Source organism: Wickerhamomyces anomalus (assembly GCF_001661255.1).
Source record: "Wickerhamomyces anomalus NRRL Y-366-8 unplaced genomic scaffold WICANscaffold_1, whole genome shotgun sequence".
Classification (NCBI taxonomy): domain Eukaryota; kingdom Fungi; phylum Ascomycota; class Saccharomycetes; order Phaffomycetales; family Wickerhamomycetaceae; genus Hansenula; species Hansenula anomala.
In genome coordinates this window covers 1,215,749-1,237,302 of record NW_017567110.1, presented here as the reverse complement: position 1 = coordinate 1,237,302, position 21,554 = coordinate 1,215,749, and the positions used below count along the sequence as shown (strand labels likewise).

The following is a 21,554-nucleotide window of genomic DNA, read 5'->3' as shown; positions in this document are numbered from 1 at the left end:
TCTCTAGATTTTTGTGTGACAGAAGCAGTGGCTTTGTGAAGGCCCATCAGCCGCCCAGAAGCTCACTTCAAAACTTCAAATTTAATAATGTTACAATTGCTTTATACATTTGTCTCTTCAAATACTCCGTGGTCAGGGGTAACAATTGTTGAGATAGAAGATTTGACCTCAAAAAATGGAGTTGATTTGGATTGGTGAATTTGCCTGCTATCTAAAATGAATTTTGGTTGTCTACATAACTTTAATCAAAACCATCAGCATTGAACAATATTCAACGGAAAGAATTCCAATCTGATGTCTGGTTGGACTAATTTTGTGTGGTTATCCATTGTCGAAGGAGTCGTCTTTTGTTTAAACATCGTGCTAAGAAGTTAAAAGAGCCAACAGCTATTCAGAAGTTAGAACCGACAAGGAGATAAAGAAAAGGATCTTAACTTCTAGATGCGGGCACAACCGAAACATAAATTCAAAAAAAAAAAAAAAAAGATTGGCAAGTTTCCAAAGTTTGGTTCAGTTTTACAGTTCAATAGAGTCGTCAATGAACTTGTTTTCGAGCATGTTGTTGCAACAAGCCGAAGAAGAGTGTCCCACAGGAATCAATAGCGACAAGTTGTTAGACAAAGTTGCATTGTCTGACGTCTTGCAGTGAAAAGACATGGTTTTCTGGCTATAAAACTTTAAGTAGTCCTGTTATTTCCAAATGATCAAAATAAACCTATTCAACATTAATTTCATACATTCATCTCAGGGTTAAAAATAACAAAATAGACAGTCTGGATCTGTACAACTTTCGAGTCTCGATTTGTTGTTTTGATTATTATGGTTAACTAACAACATAGTACTAATACTAGGTGCTCTAATTTGTGCGTGCCGAATCCCAATTTATATCTTCTTGGTACATCTGTATATTTTTACCATTGATAATTGTTGTATTGAGTGCCCAAATTATTTTGTTATGAATGAAACTCCAGTATCGGCGGCCTCGTTAGATCAGAAGTAATAATTAGAATCTAGCTACAACCAAGGTATCAGTTTCAATGGTTCATTTCAAAGAAGAAGGCACAAACCTAACCGAAGCTTGATGTACACGGCGGACCAAACATCAGCCTATAAAACTGTCGAAATTTCGAAACGATGGTACTGTCCAGAGCTATTCATTGCTGTATAGTACATACGACAGGCAATAATCGGCTGACTATCGATAATGTGAAACTCTGGTTGTATATAATCAAGGAGTCATGACTCTATAAAACACACAAAGAAATCGCTAATGGACCAGCTCTCCATAGTATGTATGGATCTTAAACATGAATTACGGTAACAATAGAAATTTCAGCTTCAATGAGTCAGCCAGCTGGCAAAAATATCGCCAGGTCTTCCTGTATAATTTTGGGAGGCATATTGAATACTGAAGGTGTAGGACCGGTGGATCTTCGAGCATGAAACCATTAATTAATTAAATTTTACGAGATCAGAAAAGGCTTGGAATCTGTTGGAATTTTTGCACTTTGAGTCTAAAGTGAAGACGTTTCAAGTGCACCAACATACAGAAGCCATGAAATAAATTATACATTGAGACCTAAAGCCCTACATTACCTTGCATCGGCTGTTTCGATAAAGGATACAATCTGAAATATATCTTCAGACTTCAGCTCCACATATATAGTTTCATCCGTATTTGGACCCTTTGTGTGGTTGTATAAGATTCTTTCTAGCTGGACATTGCAACTTGTAAGCAACGAACCTTGACGTACCGTGAAAAGTACCATCAAAATTTTTGATGCCTTTTCGACTTTCAAACAGTCCCATAAAATCATGCTGTAACACCTAGTCATTCGAAAACTAGACGTATCTTTTGAAGTGCCATATTGAACTATCATCACGATTAAAGATTAGACATATGGATTGTACTTTTGTACCCATGAATCTAAAGTAAAATGATTGTAAAATGGATCATAGCTAAACAAGCAAAAATTATCATGGCCGAAGAGCTAAAGAGTTCAGCATCTGAAGTATGCGTGCGGGAATGATATTTGCTCTATAAATCTTGCACAGTGGCATGGATCCCCTTGTTAAAGGCAGCTTCGCAATTATAAAAAATGATCTTTACCATACCTTCTCCAAACAATGCAACCAAATACTTATCGACGGTCAAGCAACGCAGTTGTCATACTGATCATCAGCAAAAAGTTGTGCTATAGTGTGATTAATTATACATTGACAGGTTGTTAATGACTTCGTTTATAGTACCCTCTCTCCATGATGTTTCCACTTTGGGTAAAAACTTTTGATCGATCAACTAAAAACAGAGCTCTTAACATATGCGATAGTAACGAAAGATGGAGATCAGTTGGTTGTATTAACTCTTTGAATGCTTGCAATAATATTTTGCCTTCTATTTATATATAATTAGCTCATAGCTAGTCGATCGAATAAGATGAACATTTTGTTTTGTTCAAAGAGGATCACCGAAATATTGAAATATATAATATTCATGATATAATTATAAATGAGCTTATAATATTCCCGTAGCGACGACGTTTTAATGTATTAATTATTATAATATCACACTAGCTAAGTTTAGCTGCTACATATCAATATTTAACAATTATTTCAATATCCAAGTGCGTTGACATGGTTTCCTAATTCTTATTACATGATCTGTTTGGACTTCCCATCGCAATATTAAGCTCAAGAACTTTTGGCGGGAGAGCTTTGTTGTATATTAATATTGTCTGACATTTCTGTTATACTAATTTAATTCAAAAACAAGCTCATTGGAATTAAATTATTATATATAATAAATTGCTCATGATATTATTAAATATTATAATGAAATATATTTGAAAAGGCATGCTGTTAATAAATATTACTTAATTATATTATAATAATAAATGGCTGGCGTACACTAGATTATAATGATCTGCATTAATATTGGCTAGCTAGCTGGTCTACTATATAATTAGGCGCTAAACGCCTTGTTGATCTAATTATATAAATCAATTAGTTTAATTTAAATGTTATAAGAGACAGCCACAGTACTCACTGCTCAGCTTTATTCATGTTGTACACGTATAAAGTTTTTCGACTGGAGATTGACGCATTACATGCATAAATTTTCAACGGTTGACCAGGATACACATAATTGTACATGCACTGTACGCTTAAAAACAGAGTTGAGATTGCATGTTCGAACTTCGTACGAACAAAGTGTAAAAGTTTCACAAAGTGTCAATAAGATCCAAGTTTCATTAACGTGGTTTCGTACGCCGAATTATTCGACGGCATAGTGTATGTAAAACCAAATATCAAAATATTTCAAGATCCTTGCAGCTTATAAAACGTCCGACAATATTCACGTACTTTAATGATGCTTCAAATTAATCAATTATTGATGATAATATTGGAATTACATTAATAAGATCAACAAACAAATGATAATGAGGGGCAAGGCCGGTGAGCAAAGTTTTGCTGGATATTAATTATAATAACATGCAATTAATCAGTCATCATGTGGTCTACACGTTTTGAACAATATCTAGCTGCTTCATCAAATCTTCGAGTTATATTAAGTGCCCACAAGCCCCTTGGATTAGCTACCATATATTATGAAATGAGCAGAACTATCTATACATAATGTCATTTTCACAGCTAGCTGTGCACAAAGATTTAATAAATATACTATGGGTTGGTTGAACAACACAACCATTTCAGTGTTTCAGATGGAGGTGCTCTGGAAACTTCCGGGCTTGGTGTGTAATTATATTGATCGTTGAGTTAGTGTCGACACAAGCTACTTAATCGTAATAGTTCGATCAATCAGCTTTGCTATACATTTAGACAATATTGTTGAAGGTTCTATAAAACTTAAAGCTTAAAAGCTCATAATATTAAGTCATGGTCAGGTCATATTGCAGTATATGAAATACTATTATATATAGCTAGCTGTTGTCAGATAAGTACGAGTACCGCGTTCTGTTGATAACATTATACAGCAACCAGGCGTGTCAGGCGCTTTATAGAAATCACATAATTTTCAGGAGCGCATGAGTTATTCAACTGATTCCAGAAGCCACTAATGATCTTGAAGTGCTTATAATGACTAATAATTGATACTACATTAATATTAATTTACTACAGCCGAGCACTAGAGCTATAATTTGCGTCAGCGTCGCCATATAAAAATTTAATCAGTACAGCTGTCTATACTTTATTGAGGTGATATATATTGTTGAAACGTAAATATAATTCTGTAGGAATACAAGAGTACATGAGTTGTGGTTGTACGATTTGGGTGATTAAATCTGTAGCCTTATCAATCTATCAGAGCTGATGAAGTGTCCACTAATTGTAACTATGGTTTACACAATGTTTAGCTTGGAATTGAAGTTCATGAAAGCCCCTGGGCCCTGAATTTTATTCATGTACACTGATGTACTGCAGCTGTAGCTCTGCCAAAGATACATTATCTTGCAAGATAGTGTGCAGATTTAAATTTTACAGTGATTACAGAAAGATTCTCATGTCGCGACTCGCGACGACGTCTTCCATGATCAAGAGAAAGCCATGCTCACTGTACTGAACCTTGGCTAATGAGAAGTTGAAAGTTGGAAGTATGATCGAGTTATCAGTTTCCAATTCCAGGTTCCAACTTGCCACCGGGCCTTTAAATCCTAAACACGAGCAGTAGTAATGTGTAAAATGTACATCACGATATAATTTCATGAAGTACCATTCATGGTGACACAATTCGAACTTCGTAGTAAATGGTATTATATTGCAGATGATCAGCTGTAATTAGCATTTTACGTAAAATGTATATCCAAAATTCGCTAAGGGCCCTTTCTCCCCCGTCAGGTCGTCAGGTCTCAGGTTTCAGGTGAAGACATTTTGCGCGAAATCCTCCACCTGAAGACTTTTGGGAGAAAAAAATCAGGTTCAGGTGGCAGGTAGCAGGCTAATAAAAGTCAACACAAAAACCACATTACTGTAAGCAACAAGAGCTCAATCATGTAGCCTGAGATATCACCATAAAGCTGAGAGACAGATAGTTCATATCAAACAAATTTCTACTTCAACCTCCTACTATGTGGTGAGAAATTCGCTATTTTACGAACAGTAGAATTTACAAAACCAAGTCTTCAAGCAAGGGCTCTGTTTTCAGCAAAAGTTCAGTTATTTAGGGTTCATAAAGTATCCCTTTGAAAATCGTATCCAAAACATAGGCGTTAGGTACCTTTTCACATTTTGATATCTCTTTTTGGTTAATGAATGCTGTTTCTTTTCAGGTTCAGTTAGTGCAAAAATATTTTCGAATTATAAAGCGAGTTAGAAGCACATTGGCACTAAATGGAGCTTGATCCGGTTGGAATAATGTCTTCTATCATATTTTCTACCATTCTACACCTTTTTCTCTTTCCAGTAGTCGTGATGTATAGTTAAAATAACTTATTAACTGATGTTGTTTTATCAGTCCAGAAAAGACCTCCTAAGAAATCCTTAAATCCTCCGTTTTTAGGAGTCAGATTTCAAAAATAACAGCATAGAAAGATAGTCCATATGAAGTTCTACCAGAGCTATATCATTTACTGCTCACACAAAGCAATTCATGGTGTTTTGTTAATGTTGTTCTACAGATGGTTGTTCAGAAGCGGGTGAATTTTTGTTTTTCCCAGCCAAATTAGTGCGCGACCTGACGATTTCAAATTTGACCTGCGAGTTTTCGTTCAGGTAAAAAATTGGCGTTCAGGTGGGACATTTCCGCGAAATGTCTTCACCTGAAACCTGAGACCTGACGACCTGACGGGGGAGAAAGGGCCCTAAATTGAAACAGAGCTGTGGTCAATACGATGTCCAAAAGATACAATCACATTGTACTAGAAATCAAGTACAAGTGTAACGAGCGGCCTTTTTTGAATGGTAAAGAGCTTTCCTTGAACTATGGCATAGAGCATTAACATAATATATGTTATACTATACTATCTTCAATAAAACTAAAGTGAAGCAACCAATATTAGTTAGACTTAATTAGTCATGGGTTCGGCCGACGTTGTTTTATTTGAATTGGATACCAGAGCGCTGCCTGATATTGTTTCAACCAGACAATATCCTCAAACGCCTGGTATCCAATTCAAATTAGTCAGTCGTGACAGGTAAAGCCAATAGTTCCTTAATTGAGTACCTTCGAGCATGGTGTCTGAGTCGACGTACAGGTCCGTGACTATGAAACAGACATTAATTAACAAAAGATCTTGCAGCACAGTTATAACAAAGGAATACCGCGCAAAATCGTTCTCAGGTTATAAGTAACACAATGGAAGTTGATGCACAATACAATGCACTTAAAAATAATTCCAGCCATAATATTTGATGTAGTGCAGGCACTAAAAGATGATCTGGAATCTGGATCAATGATCTGGGTTCTGGATTAATGATTCCGGTCTTATTGATCGACCGGAAGCCAAGTTGATTATATTCAACTATTGATTTTGCACGTCGATTTAAGAGATCAAAATGATAGCATGAGCACTAATTAGTGCGCCAATTTTTAACAGTTCTACAATGTACTTATATAAAATATAGCTTCAACTTCTACAGCATTAATTATAATATTAATTATCGCAATGCCAGCTTCTTTTCATATTGGCCGTTTAATTTCCTTAATTTTTGGTCAGCTCCCTTAGCTAGCTCATTAATAAAGAATTAATTAAAAAAAAAAAAAAAAAGAAACTGCAGTAATTATATCAGTTTAAGCTGTACTATAAGACCAATATGGATAATTTAAGTGCGAGCTGCTCTGGTTAACCGCGTCTTTTTACGCCCAATTTAATTATTCCTCAAGAAAATTACATTAGTGATACAATTAGAAAAGGACATGCTCAATTCAAATCAGTTTTTGACATCTTGTCTGCACTTGATTATTGTATTCATTGTCGATTGGTTGACTTAAAAAAAGGACGGTTCAAGGATATCGAGTGCTCAACAGACGGAGATTTGAGGGTTGGCAAAGCTAGCAGGCGAAGAAAGGCTGACCAGTAGCATCCAAAGTAGTTATTTAAACTGGTCGACTTCTCCGGTGATGGGTTTACTCGTGATTGTAAACATGATTTATAAAAAAGGTGCCAATATTAGACAACCCTCAATCACCAGCTTTAGAAACATTGCTTAACTATTAACACCCATGATAACACCCATCAACAAAACAAAGATACAATCTACCCCCAGTATGAGATTACAATTCTGGTTCAGAGAAAATTGATAAGCTGAACTTTCGATTTTTTCCACCTTTGGAAGAAAATCCGAAACAATCAGTTGACAACGGAAAAAGCCCACCAAGCCCAGTCAAACACTTCTGAATCACTTATAAACCAACCCCTATCACCACCAATTGACCTTTATTCACACCCCAATCAAGCTCATTATCAAGTGGAAATGACTTTTCTCAGTCCATTGATAGCTTACCCAGCACCTCAAATCAAAGAGACATTACTTGAACATTCAAAGGGCAAATCTATTGACTCCTTACAAACTCCAGCACTTTTAATCAACAAATCAGTGGTTCAAGATAACTGTACAAGATTGTTAAAAAGAGTTGATCACTTGGGATATAGGTTTAGAGCCCATGTAAAGACCCATAAGACTATTGAGATCACCAAGCAACAACTAGGTTATGATTTACCTAATTATGAAGGGAGAAAATATGACTCAATAGTGGTGTCCACTTTAAAGGAAGCATATTCTGTGGTCAATTATCAAGAGTCCACGGGTGAAATATTTATCAACGATATCGTTTATGGGTTACCAAATATTGCGGAGGATACTTTGTTTCACATTTTGGAATTGAGTAAAAAAGTCAAACATTTTAGATTACTCATTGATAATGTGGAACATATCAAGATTCTTAAAGCTTTCAATGACAAGTACAATGTTGAGGCCCCATGGTCAATATTTATCAAGTTGGATGCTGGCACTGCTAGAGCTGGTATTGAGAAACCACAAGTGTTGAGCCATGTACTTAGCAAAGTGCTTTCGAATCCATATTTAAGTCTCTATGGGTTCTATGTTCATGCCGGTCATTCCTATAGCTCAAACAATGTTGAAGAAAGTGAAAAGCATTTCCTTGAGGAGTTGCAATGTGTGTCAGATGCCGTGAACTTGTTGGAACAGATAGCTCCAGAATTGAACTTTAAAGATATTGTTGTTTCTGTTGGTGCTACACCAACTCTTCATTCATTAGAACATGACCTTTACACGGGCACAAGTAAAAAGATAGAGGATTTATTATCTAACTTGAAAGCCACATTGGAAGTTCATGCTGGTAATTATGGATTGTGTGATTTGCAACAAGTATCAACTGGTTGTGTGAATACAGGTAATGTTGGTTTGCATGTCTTGACAACTGTTATCTCACAATACCCACAAAGAAAACATCCAATTGGCGAATTATTGACGAATTCTGGTGTTATTGCATTATCAAGAGAACCATCACCAAAGTTTCCAGGTTTTGGAAGAGTTGTTACTGATCCTAAATATGGCGAATGGGAGGTTAATAGATTAAGTCAAGAACATGGGATCCTAAGACCAGTTGGGAAATCATTGGAAGAAGGCAAGTTGATACCAATTGGAACCAAGGTGAAAATCATTCCAAATCATGCTTGTATCACTGCCAATTCATTCAATGCTTATTATGTGTTGGATGACAAAGAAACCATTATTGATGTCTATATTCCTTGGAGAGGTTGGTGAATTTACAATTTGAACATTCAACAAAACCAATAGTGTGTATATTATAAATTGAATGAATCAATTGATCAATTATTAAACAGCCTCAGTTGTACACGCACAAGCACCGCTATAAGGTGGTGAAAGGCCACGGTGCAATCCACAGCGCCCGCCAGCCCCACGACAAAGACACTAGTTCCTATCGAGAGCACGGCCAGATACTTCAACGGATGACTTAACTATAACCTATCCTCATCGACTGTAATAGTTGATAAGGAAAGGAAAAAAGTATTAAACAGAAGAATGAAAAGTTTTTTTCGTTCGCGTCCAATTTATACTTCAGCGAGGCGGCACAAGTGAGATGGCCGTTGTGAGACTTGTGCTGAAAAAAAAATTGGGCGGGATCGCATTAAAATTTTCGACAACATAACCATAGTGAAAGGCGAAACTAGTTTACAGAGATTAAAGAACTTCAATTCGCTTTGTTAGCTTTGACTAGAGAAAATTTTGGCTAGCCACCATATAGTCGTATGTACTGCTTCACAGTTATACACCAAAAGCCTCATTACTAACTCAACAAGATGTCTGATGAAATTATTTCATGGGAGCAGCTATCGTCGACGTTGGAGAAAGATTTGTTTCTTTCCTCATATCAAAACCGAATTGCTGCTCTAGAGAATCTTATATCGTACCTCACCAAATCAGAAAAGGTCGATAATACCTCAATCACTGAAATTCAAAGTGTACTGCTAAAACATTATAGCAATTTTTTGGATCTAAAATCCATCAAGTTATCCACCGAGATCCTTTCACTTACATTTCATACAAACAAAGAGTCCTTGGTCAAGTTTGTTCAAGCTTTCAATAAATTTGCCACTAAACACAAGTCATTAGCATTCAATGATCTAACGGTGTTATCCACTTGGATTGATTCCATTGTCTCAAATTTCGCCAAAGATGAAATCTATTCGAAATTGATTCAAGATATTATTCAATCTCAAATCTTTATTTTTGATTCAATCTATACCCAAAAGACAGATGATGATAGTAAGCATAAGATCAGAATACGGAATTCAATCGAAAAATCTACGAGAGGCGCATTGACCCATTTATCAAACGACCAAATCGCTCAATATTTCAAGATCTTGACCAGTGATACAGAAAGTTCAATTGACGCGATTATCACCTTGGTTGGTTTAATTTCTTTGAATTCCAGCTCAATTACTGAAGAGGAGAGAATATCAGTTATTGAATATTATAAAAAAGTTGTTTTGGCTTCTAAACTGCCATTATCAAACGCTCCAGGTTTGGATGCCTTTTTCAATAAATTTTGCACTCAGGAAGATTTCAAAGATTCAATTTTACCAAGCTTGGAAAAGTCAATTTTGAGATCTCCAGATTTAGCGCTTTCATTATCAAAGCATCTTTTCAAGGCATTACCATCCACTTTTGACTTGCCAAAGTATTTTGTTGAATCTAAGCTGATGTCGCAAATCATTTCTTCATACAAAAGCTCAAAAGAAAATGTTCGCGATCTTGCTTTAGAAAACTTTGGTATTGCAGTTTCATATGAATCAACAGAGAAAACATTGACAACAGTCGTTGATGAACTACTAAAGGCTTTGAAATCACTTTCAGCTACTGATCAAAAGGCTTTAGTTGCTAAGTCATTGACTTTGATCCCTTCTAATTATGAAGCTGTTTCCAACAAAATAGTGTCATCTTTGTTGAACTATGTTGCGAAGGATCAAAATGAAGTTTCATTGAATGAATTGTTGAGCGCCTATTTCAAACATTTCTTGTCCTCGTTCCAGAACGGCTGGGCTACTTCCAATGATGCTAAGAGCGCTGCTTTGAAAGGTTTTAAAGATCCAAAACTACAATTGAGAAAACTATGGTTCACGACCTTGGGCTCAACATTACAAAGCTTTGGATTGAGTGAACAACTGACTCATTTCCTTTCCGAAAATTTTGCTGCTTTTGTTTCATCATCTGAAGAAGTCTTCAACAATCCAACAAACAATTTTAAAGGTATTACAATCCCATATGTTGTTTCATTTATTGCAGGTTTAATTAAAGGTGCTGAAGGTAGAGATGATTTTTTTGCTAAAGCTTTGGCTGATGACAACAAACCATCTGTTTTAACCAACCCTAGAGTTTATTCTAAATTTACCACCACATATGAAAAATCATGGTTTGTCAAGGCATTGTTTGCTGCTACTAAAAATGTTCAAGTTTCAAGTGTTGATTTTGGTAAGGCATGGACTGTTTTTATCTTATCAAATGATAGTGCTTCTGAATTGCGCAATGAAAATATTGACCTATTATCTAAGGCATACCTTTTAAACCAAAAAGTCATTGGAGATTCTGTCATTAGTGCTTTACAAGATTATTTCCTAAGAAGTGACCAAGCGGATGAATACAATTTGAACATCAACATTTCACGTTCCATTGGAGCTTTACGTGCTATTGCACCACTTGAAGAAAAAGTCGATAAAGATATTTTGATTCAACAATTAAGTGATGTCATTGTCGTTGCTCATCACAAGTCCTTAACAGATTCTGCATTCTCATGGATTTCCCTTGTATTGAGCTCTAACATTGACCCTGGTTTGGTTGCCAAACTGAACCATAAGACCATTATATCATCCCTTGCTGATACTTTAGTTGGTGCTACTGAACAAACAATTTCCAGTGGTGTCTTCAATGCAGCCACCGCTGCTGCTTCAACCATGGCTTTTATTGATCCAACAGCAGTTGCTCCATTATTGAAAGAGTTGATCGTTGGTGATTTATCATCTTCTAGTTTGTCGAGTATCACTGAACAAGAATTGAAGATCTGGAGAGCAAATGAAGGCGAACTTGTCATTAATGTCTTGGAAAATAAGAAAAACATTGTTGAAAACAAAAACTCTAAAGATTACGAAACTCGTAAATGGGAAGAAAGTCTAAGGAAAGAAGTTTCAAAGAAGAATCAAGCTTCCAAAAAATTAACCAAAGAAGAGCAAGCTATTGTCAATGAACAATTGGCCAAAGAATCAGTTGTTAGATCCCGTGTTCAACATACACATAACGCCCTACGTCGCGGTGTTAGTTTAATTGATGCACTATCCAAAACCTCTCAACTTGTTGATAATGGGAAATCTATTTGGTTTGCTACAGCTGTGGATAAATTATTAGAGATTTTAAGCGTTTCCAACTGTCAAGAAATTATTGGAGAATTTCCAACCAAAGTTTTTCTTGATTTATCAAATACCGTCACCTTCAAATTGGGTCCTTTAAGATTATTTTTAGGTGTTGCAACTCTAAGGGTTAGTGAAATTGGCGCTTTAGAAGATAGATTCAAAGAAGAAGATCTGTTAGAATTAGTTTCCAGACTTTTGTTTAGAGTTAAATTTCTATCTGATCAACAACCTTTTGACTTTTTCAGTTTAATTTATGCATTGCCATTATTAACTAAAGTCTTGGAAAGAGGTAAAGCAGTTGCCATTGCCAATTCCAAGAAACCTGCTACAAAATCAGAATTTGTTGAAGAAGATAAGGAAGAAGAACAATTACTATTGGCTGTTGAAATTATTGGAACTCATGCTGAATTGTTCAAGAATACTACTATCCCTCGTGAGCATATTGTTAATGTGTTGTTATCACTATTAGCTCTTCCATCTAAAGCCAAACTTGCTAAAGAGTGCTTACTAAACTTATGTCAATACATTTCCGTCGAGTTCTCTGATGCCGATTTGAAGTTATTATTGGCTGGTATTTTGTCACCTGAGCCATTTGTCAGGAACACTGTTTTGGAAGCTTTAGATCAAGAATTCGACTTGACTGATTTATCCTATTCAGATGAAATTTGGATTGCATGCCATGATAATGATGAAGCTAATGCTGAAATTGCTTTAACCATTTGGGAAGAAAATAAACTAAGTGTGAAGCTCGAATCTGTCAAATCTTTACATGGTTTCTTAGGAAATGCTGATAGTGGTTTGCGTTTATCTGTTGCAAAAGCGCTAGCTGATGCTATTCATATTGTTGCTAGAGAGCATGAAACTTTCAAATCTACTGTTCAAGAACTGTTGGAATTATACGTTGAAAAAGCTAAACCAGCTCAACCATTGTTGGATGAATTTGGATTAGTTATCAAATCTCCTCAGGACCAAAAAGATCATTGGGAAGAACGCAGTGGTATTGCAATAACGTTGAAATACGTTGCTGACCTTTTCTCTGATAAAGAACTTATTGCTAACTTTATCAAATTTATCATTAATGAAAAAGCACTCGGTGATAAAGAATCAATCGTCGCAGAGGAATTCAAAGAAGCTGCTATTGAAATCATCGACGCACATGGTGCTGGTACCGTCGAAACATTGATTCCTGTTTTTGAAGCTGCTTTATCTACCAAAAAGGGCACTGAAAAGACCGATGAAACTATCAGGGAGAATGTTGTTGTTTTATACGGTACTCTGGCTAGACATTTGTCCTCTGATGATGCACGTCTATCCACTATTGTTGATAGATTGTTGAAAACTTTGGATACCCCATCTGAAAAGGTCCAAAAAGCCATCTCAGAAGTTATTGCACCATTGGTGCATTTGTTCAAACCTAAGGTTGGTAACTACATTCAACAGTTGTTTAAAACCTTGTTTGAAGCTCCAACTATTTCACGCAGACGCGGTGCTGCCTATGGTATTGCAGGTTTAGTCGAAGGATTTGGTATTTCTGCTCTTGCAGAATTTGACGTTATCCGTAACTTGAGTGATGCTGCTGATGATAAAAAAGATCCAAAACGTCGTGAAAGTGTGTCAATAGCATTTGAGTGTTTGTCTTCCAGTTTAGGTAAATTTTTCGAACCATACGTTATTGAAACTTTACCAATCATCTTGAAAAGTTTGGGTGATGCTGTTCCAGAAGTTCGTGATTCTACAACCAATGCCGCCAAGGTTATGATGCAAAATACTACTGGTTATGGTGTTAAGAAACTAATTCCTTTGGCTATTGAAAACTTGGATGAAATTTCTTGGAGATCTAAAAAAGGTTCTGTTGAATTGTTGGGTTCTATGGCTTACTTGGATCCAGCACAATTATCTGCTTCTCTATCTACCATTGTCCCAGAGATTGTTGGTGTCTTGAATGATTCCCATAAAGAAGTTCGTAAAGCTGGTGATCAATCGTTGAAAAGATTTGGTGAAGTTATTCGTAACCCTGAAATTCAAACATTGGTTCCAACTTTAATCAAGGCTATTGGTGATCCAACCAAACATACAGAGGAGGCTCTTGATGCCTTGATAAAGACTCAATTCGTTCATTATATTGACGGTCCTTCATTAGCATTGATCATCCATGTTATCCATCGTGGTATGAAAGACAGATCCGCTAATACTAAAAGAAAAGCTTGTCAAATTGTGGGTAATATGGCTATTCTTGTCGATACTAAAGATTTGTTGCCATACTTGCATCAATTAATCTCTGAATTAGAGATCGCCATGGTTGATCCAGTTCCAAATACTAGAGCAACAGCTGCTAGAGCTTTAGGTGCCCTTGTTGAAAAATTGGGTGAAGAACAATTCCCAGATTTGATCCCACGTTTGCTTGACACTTTGTCAGATGAGTCCAAAGCAGGTGATCGTCTTGGTTCTGCACAAGCTCTTGCTGAAGTTATTAGTGGTCTTGGTATCCGTAGATTGGATGAGTTATTGCCTACAATTTTGAAGGGTGCTACAAGTCCTCGTGCATCTACTCGTGAAGGATTTTTACCATTGTTATTATTTATTCCTGTTTGTTTTGGTGCTCAATTTGCCTCTTATATTAATCAAATTATTCCTGCTATATTGAATGGTTTAGCGGATACTGATGAATCCATTCGTGGTACAGCATTGAAGGCCGGTAGATTAATTGTTAAAAACTATGCTAGCAAAGCTATTGACTTGTTGTTACCAGAACTTGAAAACGGGTTGCTAGATGTAAACTACCGTATTCGTCTCAGTTCTGTTGAGCTTACTGGTGATTTGTTGTTTCAAGTTACTGGTATTAGTGGTAAGAATGAACTTGTTGAAGATCAAAGTGAATACTCAGGTGCTGTTAACAAGCAACTTGTTGAAATCCTTGGTTCAGAACGTCGTGACAGAGTCCTTGCGTTATTGTTCATTTGTCGTTCAGACACATCTGTCCTTGTTCGTAATGCTGCTATTGATATTTGGAAATCACTTGTTGCTAATACACCACGTACTGTTAAGGAAATATTACCAACACTCACCAACATCATTATTCGTCGTTTGGCAAACCCTGATGAATCGCAACGTCAAATTGCTGCACAAACATTGGGTGAACTGGTTCGTCGTGTTGGTGGAAATGCATTGCCTCAATTATTGCCTACATTGGAAGAATCCCTTCAAACAAGTGACTCTGATGCCAAACAAGGTATTTGTATTGCTGTTCATGAATTAATTGAATCAACTCCTGAAAACCTGATATATGAATATCAAGACATCTTTGTTAATATCATTCGCTCAGCTCTTGTTGATGCCTCTCCAGATGTTCGGGAATCTGCAGCACATGCTTTTGATATATTCCAAAACACCGTTGGTAAGGTTGCTGTTGATGAAATCATTCCTTACTTGTTGAACATGCTACAGTCTCCCGATTCAGAACATGCTCTTGCTGCTTTACAGGAAATTATGACTACAAAATCAGAAGTTATCTTCCCAATTTTAATTCCAACTTTGTTAGCTTCTCCTATCGATGCCTTCAGAGCCCGTGCTCTTGGTTCAATGGCCGAGGTTGCTGGTAAAGCTCTTTACAAACGTTTAACAACTGTTATCAATACCCTTGTGGAAGAACTAGTTAGCGGAAATGCTGATGATGAAACTGTCAATGAATTGAATAACTCATTTGATAAGATTGTCCTTTCAATTGAGGATGATGAAGGTTTACACCCATTATTACAACAAATCTTGTCTTTGATTAAGGGAGATGATTCACGCAAGCGTGCTGTTATTTATGAACGTCTTGGACTATTTTTCACTGAAACCAAATTGGATTATTCAATTTACACCCAAGATTTGGCCACTCAAGCTATTTTATCACTTGATGACAAGGACGAAGCAGTTGTTAAAAGCGATATTATTGCATTAACTGCTTTGACCAAACAGCAATCAAAAGAATCATTGGAGAGATTGGTCAAACCAGCAAGACAGGCATTACAAATCACTGGTGTTGCAGGTCAGGACTTGTATGGGTTTACTTTACCAAAAGGTCCAAATGCTGTTTTGCCAATTTTCTTACATGGTCTAATGTATGGTAACAGTGATTTGAGAGAAGCCTCAGCTTTAGGTATCGCAGATGTTGTTTCTAAAACCCCTGCTGCTAGTTTGAAACCATTGGTTACTGTTATAACTGGTCCATTAATCAGAGTTATTGGTGAAAGATTTTCAAGTGACATCAAAGCTGCTATTTTATATGCCTTGAACATCATATTTGAAAAGATACCACAATTCTTACGTCCATTCATCCCTCAATTGCAAAGAACTTTTGTCAAATCATTGGCAGATGCCAACAATGAAACTTTACGTTTGAGAGCCGCAAAAGCGTTGGGTACCCTTATTGAGTACCAACCAAGGGTTGATCCATTGGTTAGTGAGTTGGTTATGGGGGCAAAGAGTGCTGAAAATGCCGGTGTTAAGACTGCTATGTTGAAAGCTTTGTTAGAAGTTATCGCTAAAGCGGGCGAAAAGATGAGTGAAGCCTCGAAGACCAGTATTTTGGATCTTGTTGAAGACGAAATTTTAGAAGCTGATGATAAACTAGCAGTTGCATATGCAAGATTGGTTGGTGCGTTATCTCGTATCTTGACTTCAGATGAAGGTCTACATATTTTGAAATCAAAAGTTTTGGAAACTCCGTTAGATGGAGGAGATTCTTCTAAATTTGGTATCTTGACCTTAAATGCATTTTTGAAAGATGCTCCAAATCATATTTTCAACAGTGGTTTAATTTCACAAATTGTTGCTGCTCTCATTGAAGCCACCAACTCTAACTCAACTTACATCAGTGATAATGCTGTGATTGCTATTGGTAAATTACTTCTATTGCAAGATGAAAAGGGAGCACCAGGTGTAAAAGCTGTTTCAGAAGAATCTTTTGATATCCCATTCTCACTGTTGGCTGAATTAGTGAAACAATTAGCTGTTACAACTTTAAAACCACAAAGCAACTCGCTAGACACTAGAAGATTGTCACTAACAGTAATTAGAACTGTCTCAAGACAAAAGAATTCAATGTTCAAACCACATTTGGACGTTATTGTTCCTTCTGTGTTTGCTTGTGTTAGAGATACCATCATTCCAATCAAATTGGCTGCTGAAAAAGCTTACTTGAGTTTGTTCAATTTGGTTGAAGATGCCAATATGGATGGGTTCACAAAATGGTTTGAAGAAGTCACTGGCAAAGGATCCACCATTGATACAGTCATTGGTACAAAGTTACAGGCAAGATCAATTGGTGATTACACCAAGAGAGTTGCAGTCAGATTAGCTGGTGTCGAAAGAGAGAGAATTGCAGCAGGAGGTGATGAAGAAACATTATTTTCTGATAGATTTGAAGATGAGAGAGAGATATGGGCCGTTGGGGGTGTTGATCTTTCAAATATTTGAATAGAATAAAAAAAGCTTGTGTGTTGTTAAATGAACAACTTTATTATGTCAAGGTGTAGTAGAAACCTAGGTATTGGTTTAAATAATTCTTGATATTTTTATATAATAATACATCTCTAATATATATAAACAATAATAAATCAATGAAACAAACCAAAACAAAACACATATATGGACATTTTATTGACATAATTGATTTAAACGATCACTCTAAATTATGACCATTTTTTAAGGTGAGGATTTGAGTCCACCAATACAAGCAGAATGGTTTTCTCAATGACTGGAACCATTAAAGTCAAAGATACACCATTTGTTTTTCCCTTGATTCATTAACAAAAATTCGACAAATGTTAAATCAGTACGTAAAAAACCAAGTTTTAAATCCTCTATAGTCCTCACCCTTCACTTAAAAATTGAAAAAAAAATAAATACAAATGCTGATTGACACTTTTTTTGGAATATCATTTTCCCTCTGTTTCATTGGCTCTTTTATCATCAGCTTCTAATGGAGGATGAGCAGAAGAACCATCGTTGGCAGAAGCTGGTTGTTGATAGGAATAGTAACCACCTGGTGCATAAGACTGTGAACTCATTGGTTGACTTACATCTGCTGTGGTTGGTGCTGTGCTAGTTGAATGTTGTGTATATGGCTGTGAATATTGAGTAGAGTATGGATAAGCAGCCCCAGGATAACCATATTGCATGTTGGAACCAACAACTTGTTGTGGTTGAGCACCACCAAAAGGTTGAGACATTGGTGGTTGGGATGATGTATTTGGTTGTGGTAATTGAGCACCTTTCGCCTTTTCAGCTTTTGGTGTAGAATTTTGCAACTTCTTCTCCCTTGTAGCATAAGCACTTGGTGTGTATGTAGTATTTGTAACTTGAACGGGTATTATATTCTTAGGGTTACTATTTGCAGCTGCTGTTAACCCACCAGAATATTGAGGTCCTTGGTATAATTCTTTAATATCTTTAACGAATAATGGATACAGTAAATCAACAATACCTTCATTTCTGGCCAGTTCCAAAGCTCTCTCAAACGGTATCCAAACACCTTTCAGATTCATAGCACCAATCTTAACAACATAACGAACCTTTTCAGATTTTAATATACCATCTCTTCTACCTCTAGTCATACCGGCAACATTTAGTAGTTTGGTACCATTTATGAAATTTGTATCTTCACGTCTAGAAACTGATATTCCTCTTGATTCCACTTGATAACAAACAGTATTCTCATCCTCCCAGAAAGTAGTTGTCAGCTTTGGACGTTGAGGAACTTGATTAGGATCAATTAATGGAGGTGCAGTGGCACTTTGTAAACCACCTCTTATGGTCGCCATGTTGATGTTGGAGCCTGATGATGTAGGGGCCTGTTGAGCCATTTGATTGCTTGGTTTATATGGCGAGTTGTTCTCGTTGGTGTTGAAACCAGGTTGTTGATTTGGATAATTGGTGGCTGGATAACCATAAGCCGCTGCAGTTGCTTGATAAGTTGGAGCTGGTGTTGTCCCTTGATTGTACGAGCCCATAAAGGAAGATTGATTGAATTGAGGGACACCGCCGGCGTAAGGTTGGCCCGCTTGGGGTTGACCAGCTTGATAATAATTGGGCTGTTGTGTTTGTTGTTGCTGTTGTTGTTGTTGTTGTTGATATTGTTGTACTGGTTGGCCATAACCTCCATATACTTGCTGTTGATCATATTGATTGAAAGTTGGCGCCATGTTGCCATAAGCTGTTCTATTCATAGCTGGTTGTGGGTGCTGGGCTTGCTGCTGTGGACTCTGTTGTTGTTGAGGACGAGTAGCAGCTTGTGGATACTGTGTGTAGCTGGCTTGGGTATAATTGCTGAGACCTGGGCCTGTTGATCCCATTAAACTAGCGTTGTTGTTGTTGTTCACTCCGTAAGTTTGAGTTGGCTTTGAGTTCTTACTATCGTACACGTATGGTGGCTGGGACATAACACTCTATCTTCTTCACTGGAAGGATCAAATTGAGTATTGTTGTTGATTTATGCTGTTTTTTTGCTGTATGGGAATGAATAGTATTGCGACCGGTATGTATATTTGGAAATCAATCTCACAGGTAAAGGAAAATCTCAACGTCGGTGTGCAACTTTGTTTAGGGGTGTAGAACTGATCAGTGGAACTGAGAACGACAAGATTGAATTAAAAATGACTTTTTCAAATGTCTTTGGATAGTCTTGTTTAGTTGAACAACAAGCTTGATCATGGTTTTTGAGATTTCAACCAATTTTTATGATGAATTTTTTTATGCCTTCAACTCGTTTTAAGTTAACTTCCCATATTTCTTTTTAGGAAACTTTTGTGCTTTTACGACTAGCGCAACTGGTGCATATTTTGAAATGTACGTTGAATTTGCGCAGCAATTCTGCATAATTTTATTGCAATTGTGTCAGGGGCGAAGCCTTTTTCACTGGAAATTGTCGTTTAGGGTTTTTTTGCGTGAAGTCTGCAAGTGGGGCTAGCACTTTAGCAAGGTGACCGGGATTCCAAACAGCGGAATCATTTCAAAAAAGAAACGAAGCAAAGTGTTCAAGCTCTTGTTGCCATGGAAATTTGATGTAAAATAAAAAGATTTTTCTACACCTGAAATATTTGACGAAAATTTTACGTTAAATTGTAATTTGTGAGGTATGATGTAAAAAGTTTAAGACGCCTTATAGATGATTCGTACTCATCACCTATTGAGCTTTGTGAGAAAGAAAAAGAGCTTAATATCTAGGAGCCTTTGTTCGTTTTGTACACCTGAAGCGTTGGAACTTGTCAGTTGTCACTGGCTTTTGAAATTTGGCCTACAGAGGCATACGTTAGTTCAGATTTTTTTAGTCAAACACAGAAGTGCGCAACGTAGGCAGGCACACTTTACATCATGCGACGTATCGCCGTTTTTTTTGCTTCGAAGGGATCAAGAATCAAGATTGATTTGGAAGTTGGAGCTTTCCAATATTTTTAAAGATATTCAAGCTCTGGTTGTACGTCGACTGTCGAGTTTAACAATAGCGGGTCTTCAGCTCTCGATCACGCTACTCTATCTCAGAAGTTGGCTGTCTTTTTACAAAGTTCCATTGATCATAAGCTAGACACTCTTGAAAACAGTGTGATCTCTCGTGAGTCGTCGTCAGTGGTCACCACGGTTAATTTCATCCAGCGTACCAACGCCAGTCGAAAGTTCCAGAATTCAGATTTTTACTCTGAATCAAAGTTTCCTGCTCCAGACTCCAGACTTCGAGTTAAACTATGAATGGCAGTTTACAAGATTTACGCTTCGAGTTTGTGTTTAAAAAGTTGGAAACACGCGCATGAATTGAAGTCAATCACTCTTTTTGTGCAGGGAATTGAAGATAAAATTTAAGCACAGAAAGCATTCTCCGTTGGCTCCAAAAGCTTCACTACATACGTACATACAGTCAGTCGAAGAGGTGTAGTGTACATGTAGATAGACTTAGGAACGACAGCAAATACAATAAACTTATAATCGCCTGTAATTTGGTACGCTCAGCTAAATAGTAACATTCGACAAAGATTATTCCATTTCCATAGGTGTCATGGAAAAATTCGAAAGATCAAAAAATTATAATATCGACAACTTCTCCTTTGATCATGAAACACAATTTTTCTGTGAATTTGAAACCCCTTCCCGATGGAAAATTTTTTGTTTGATCCGCAAAACTTATGTAGTACCACAGCTTTTTGAATCCATAAGACAAACAATTAAAGACAAAGCTGAAACTTGTGCTTGTATTTTGTCGTGCTACGTTTGTAGAATGATACGACTGGACTCGAGCGAAATGCTAATTAAAATTGTTCCAAGGTTGATCAAAGCTTATACATATTTACAGAATGCGAATTATCGCGAGTCGCTGACTTGAACGTCGGAAAAGGAGCTTACCAAAGTTCGTGTGCATCGTTGATGTAGATGAATACTAGCTAGACTCTAGAGCAGGTGAACCATGAAAGGTGCTCTCTTTGGATTCTACATGTGCACTGGAATCTGTGTTCGTTAGTTACGTAGGGACCTCATTCGAAATGATTAAAAATTAGGATTCAAGACTCCGCGGCCTCGACTCCTGACAGCTTTACGTGCGTTGAATCGTGAAGAGTTCTAACTTCTTACTAGTTGACGTCTTGTGCTTTATTTGAACGTGTAGTACAATTTATTTAA

General features: G+C 36.8%; 4 protein-coding genes across 4 annotated transcripts; 2 read left to right on the top strand and 2 right to left on the bottom strand.

The window, feature by feature from the left end:
- Positions 1–1,592: 1,592 nt before the first annotated feature.
- Positions 1,593–1,817, bottom strand: WICANDRAFT_82200 (uncharacterized protein; the record flags this gene model as incomplete). The annotated part of the gene is made up of 1 exon (XM_019185349.1): positions 1,593–1,817. One exon carries the CDS (start codon positions 1,815–1,817, stop codon positions 1,593–1,595), a length of 225 nt encoding a protein of 74 aa, XP_019041295.1.
- A 5,614-nt stretch (positions 1,818–7,431) lies between these two features.
- DSD1 (D-serine ammonia-lyase DSD1) lies at positions 7,432–8,745 on the top strand (the record flags this gene model as incomplete). The annotated part of the gene is made up of 1 exon (XM_019185348.1): positions 7,432–8,745. One exon carries the CDS (start codon positions 7,432–7,434, stop codon positions 8,743–8,745), a length of 1,314 nt encoding a protein of 437 aa, XP_019041294.1.
- A 557-nt stretch (positions 8,746–9,302) lies between these two features.
- Positions 9,303–17,366, top strand: GCN1 (Gcn1p; the record flags this gene model as incomplete). The annotated part of the gene is made up of 2 exons (XM_019185356.1): positions 9,303–9,632; positions 9,756–17,366. The coding sequence occupies 2 exons, from the start codon at positions 9,303–9,305 to the stop codon at positions 17,364–17,366; spliced, it is 7,941 nt and encodes a 2,646-aa protein (XP_019041293.1).
- A 461-nt stretch (positions 17,367–17,827) lies between these two features.
- On the bottom strand, positions 17,828–19,330 carry WICANDRAFT_60153 (uncharacterized protein; the record flags this gene model as incomplete). The annotated part of the gene is made up of 1 exon (XM_019182947.1): positions 17,828–19,330. The coding sequence occupies one exon, from the start codon at positions 19,328–19,330 to the stop codon at positions 17,828–17,830; it is 1,503 nt and encodes a 500-aa protein (XP_019041292.1).
- Between the last annotated feature and the right edge of the window lie 2,224 nt (positions 19,331–21,554).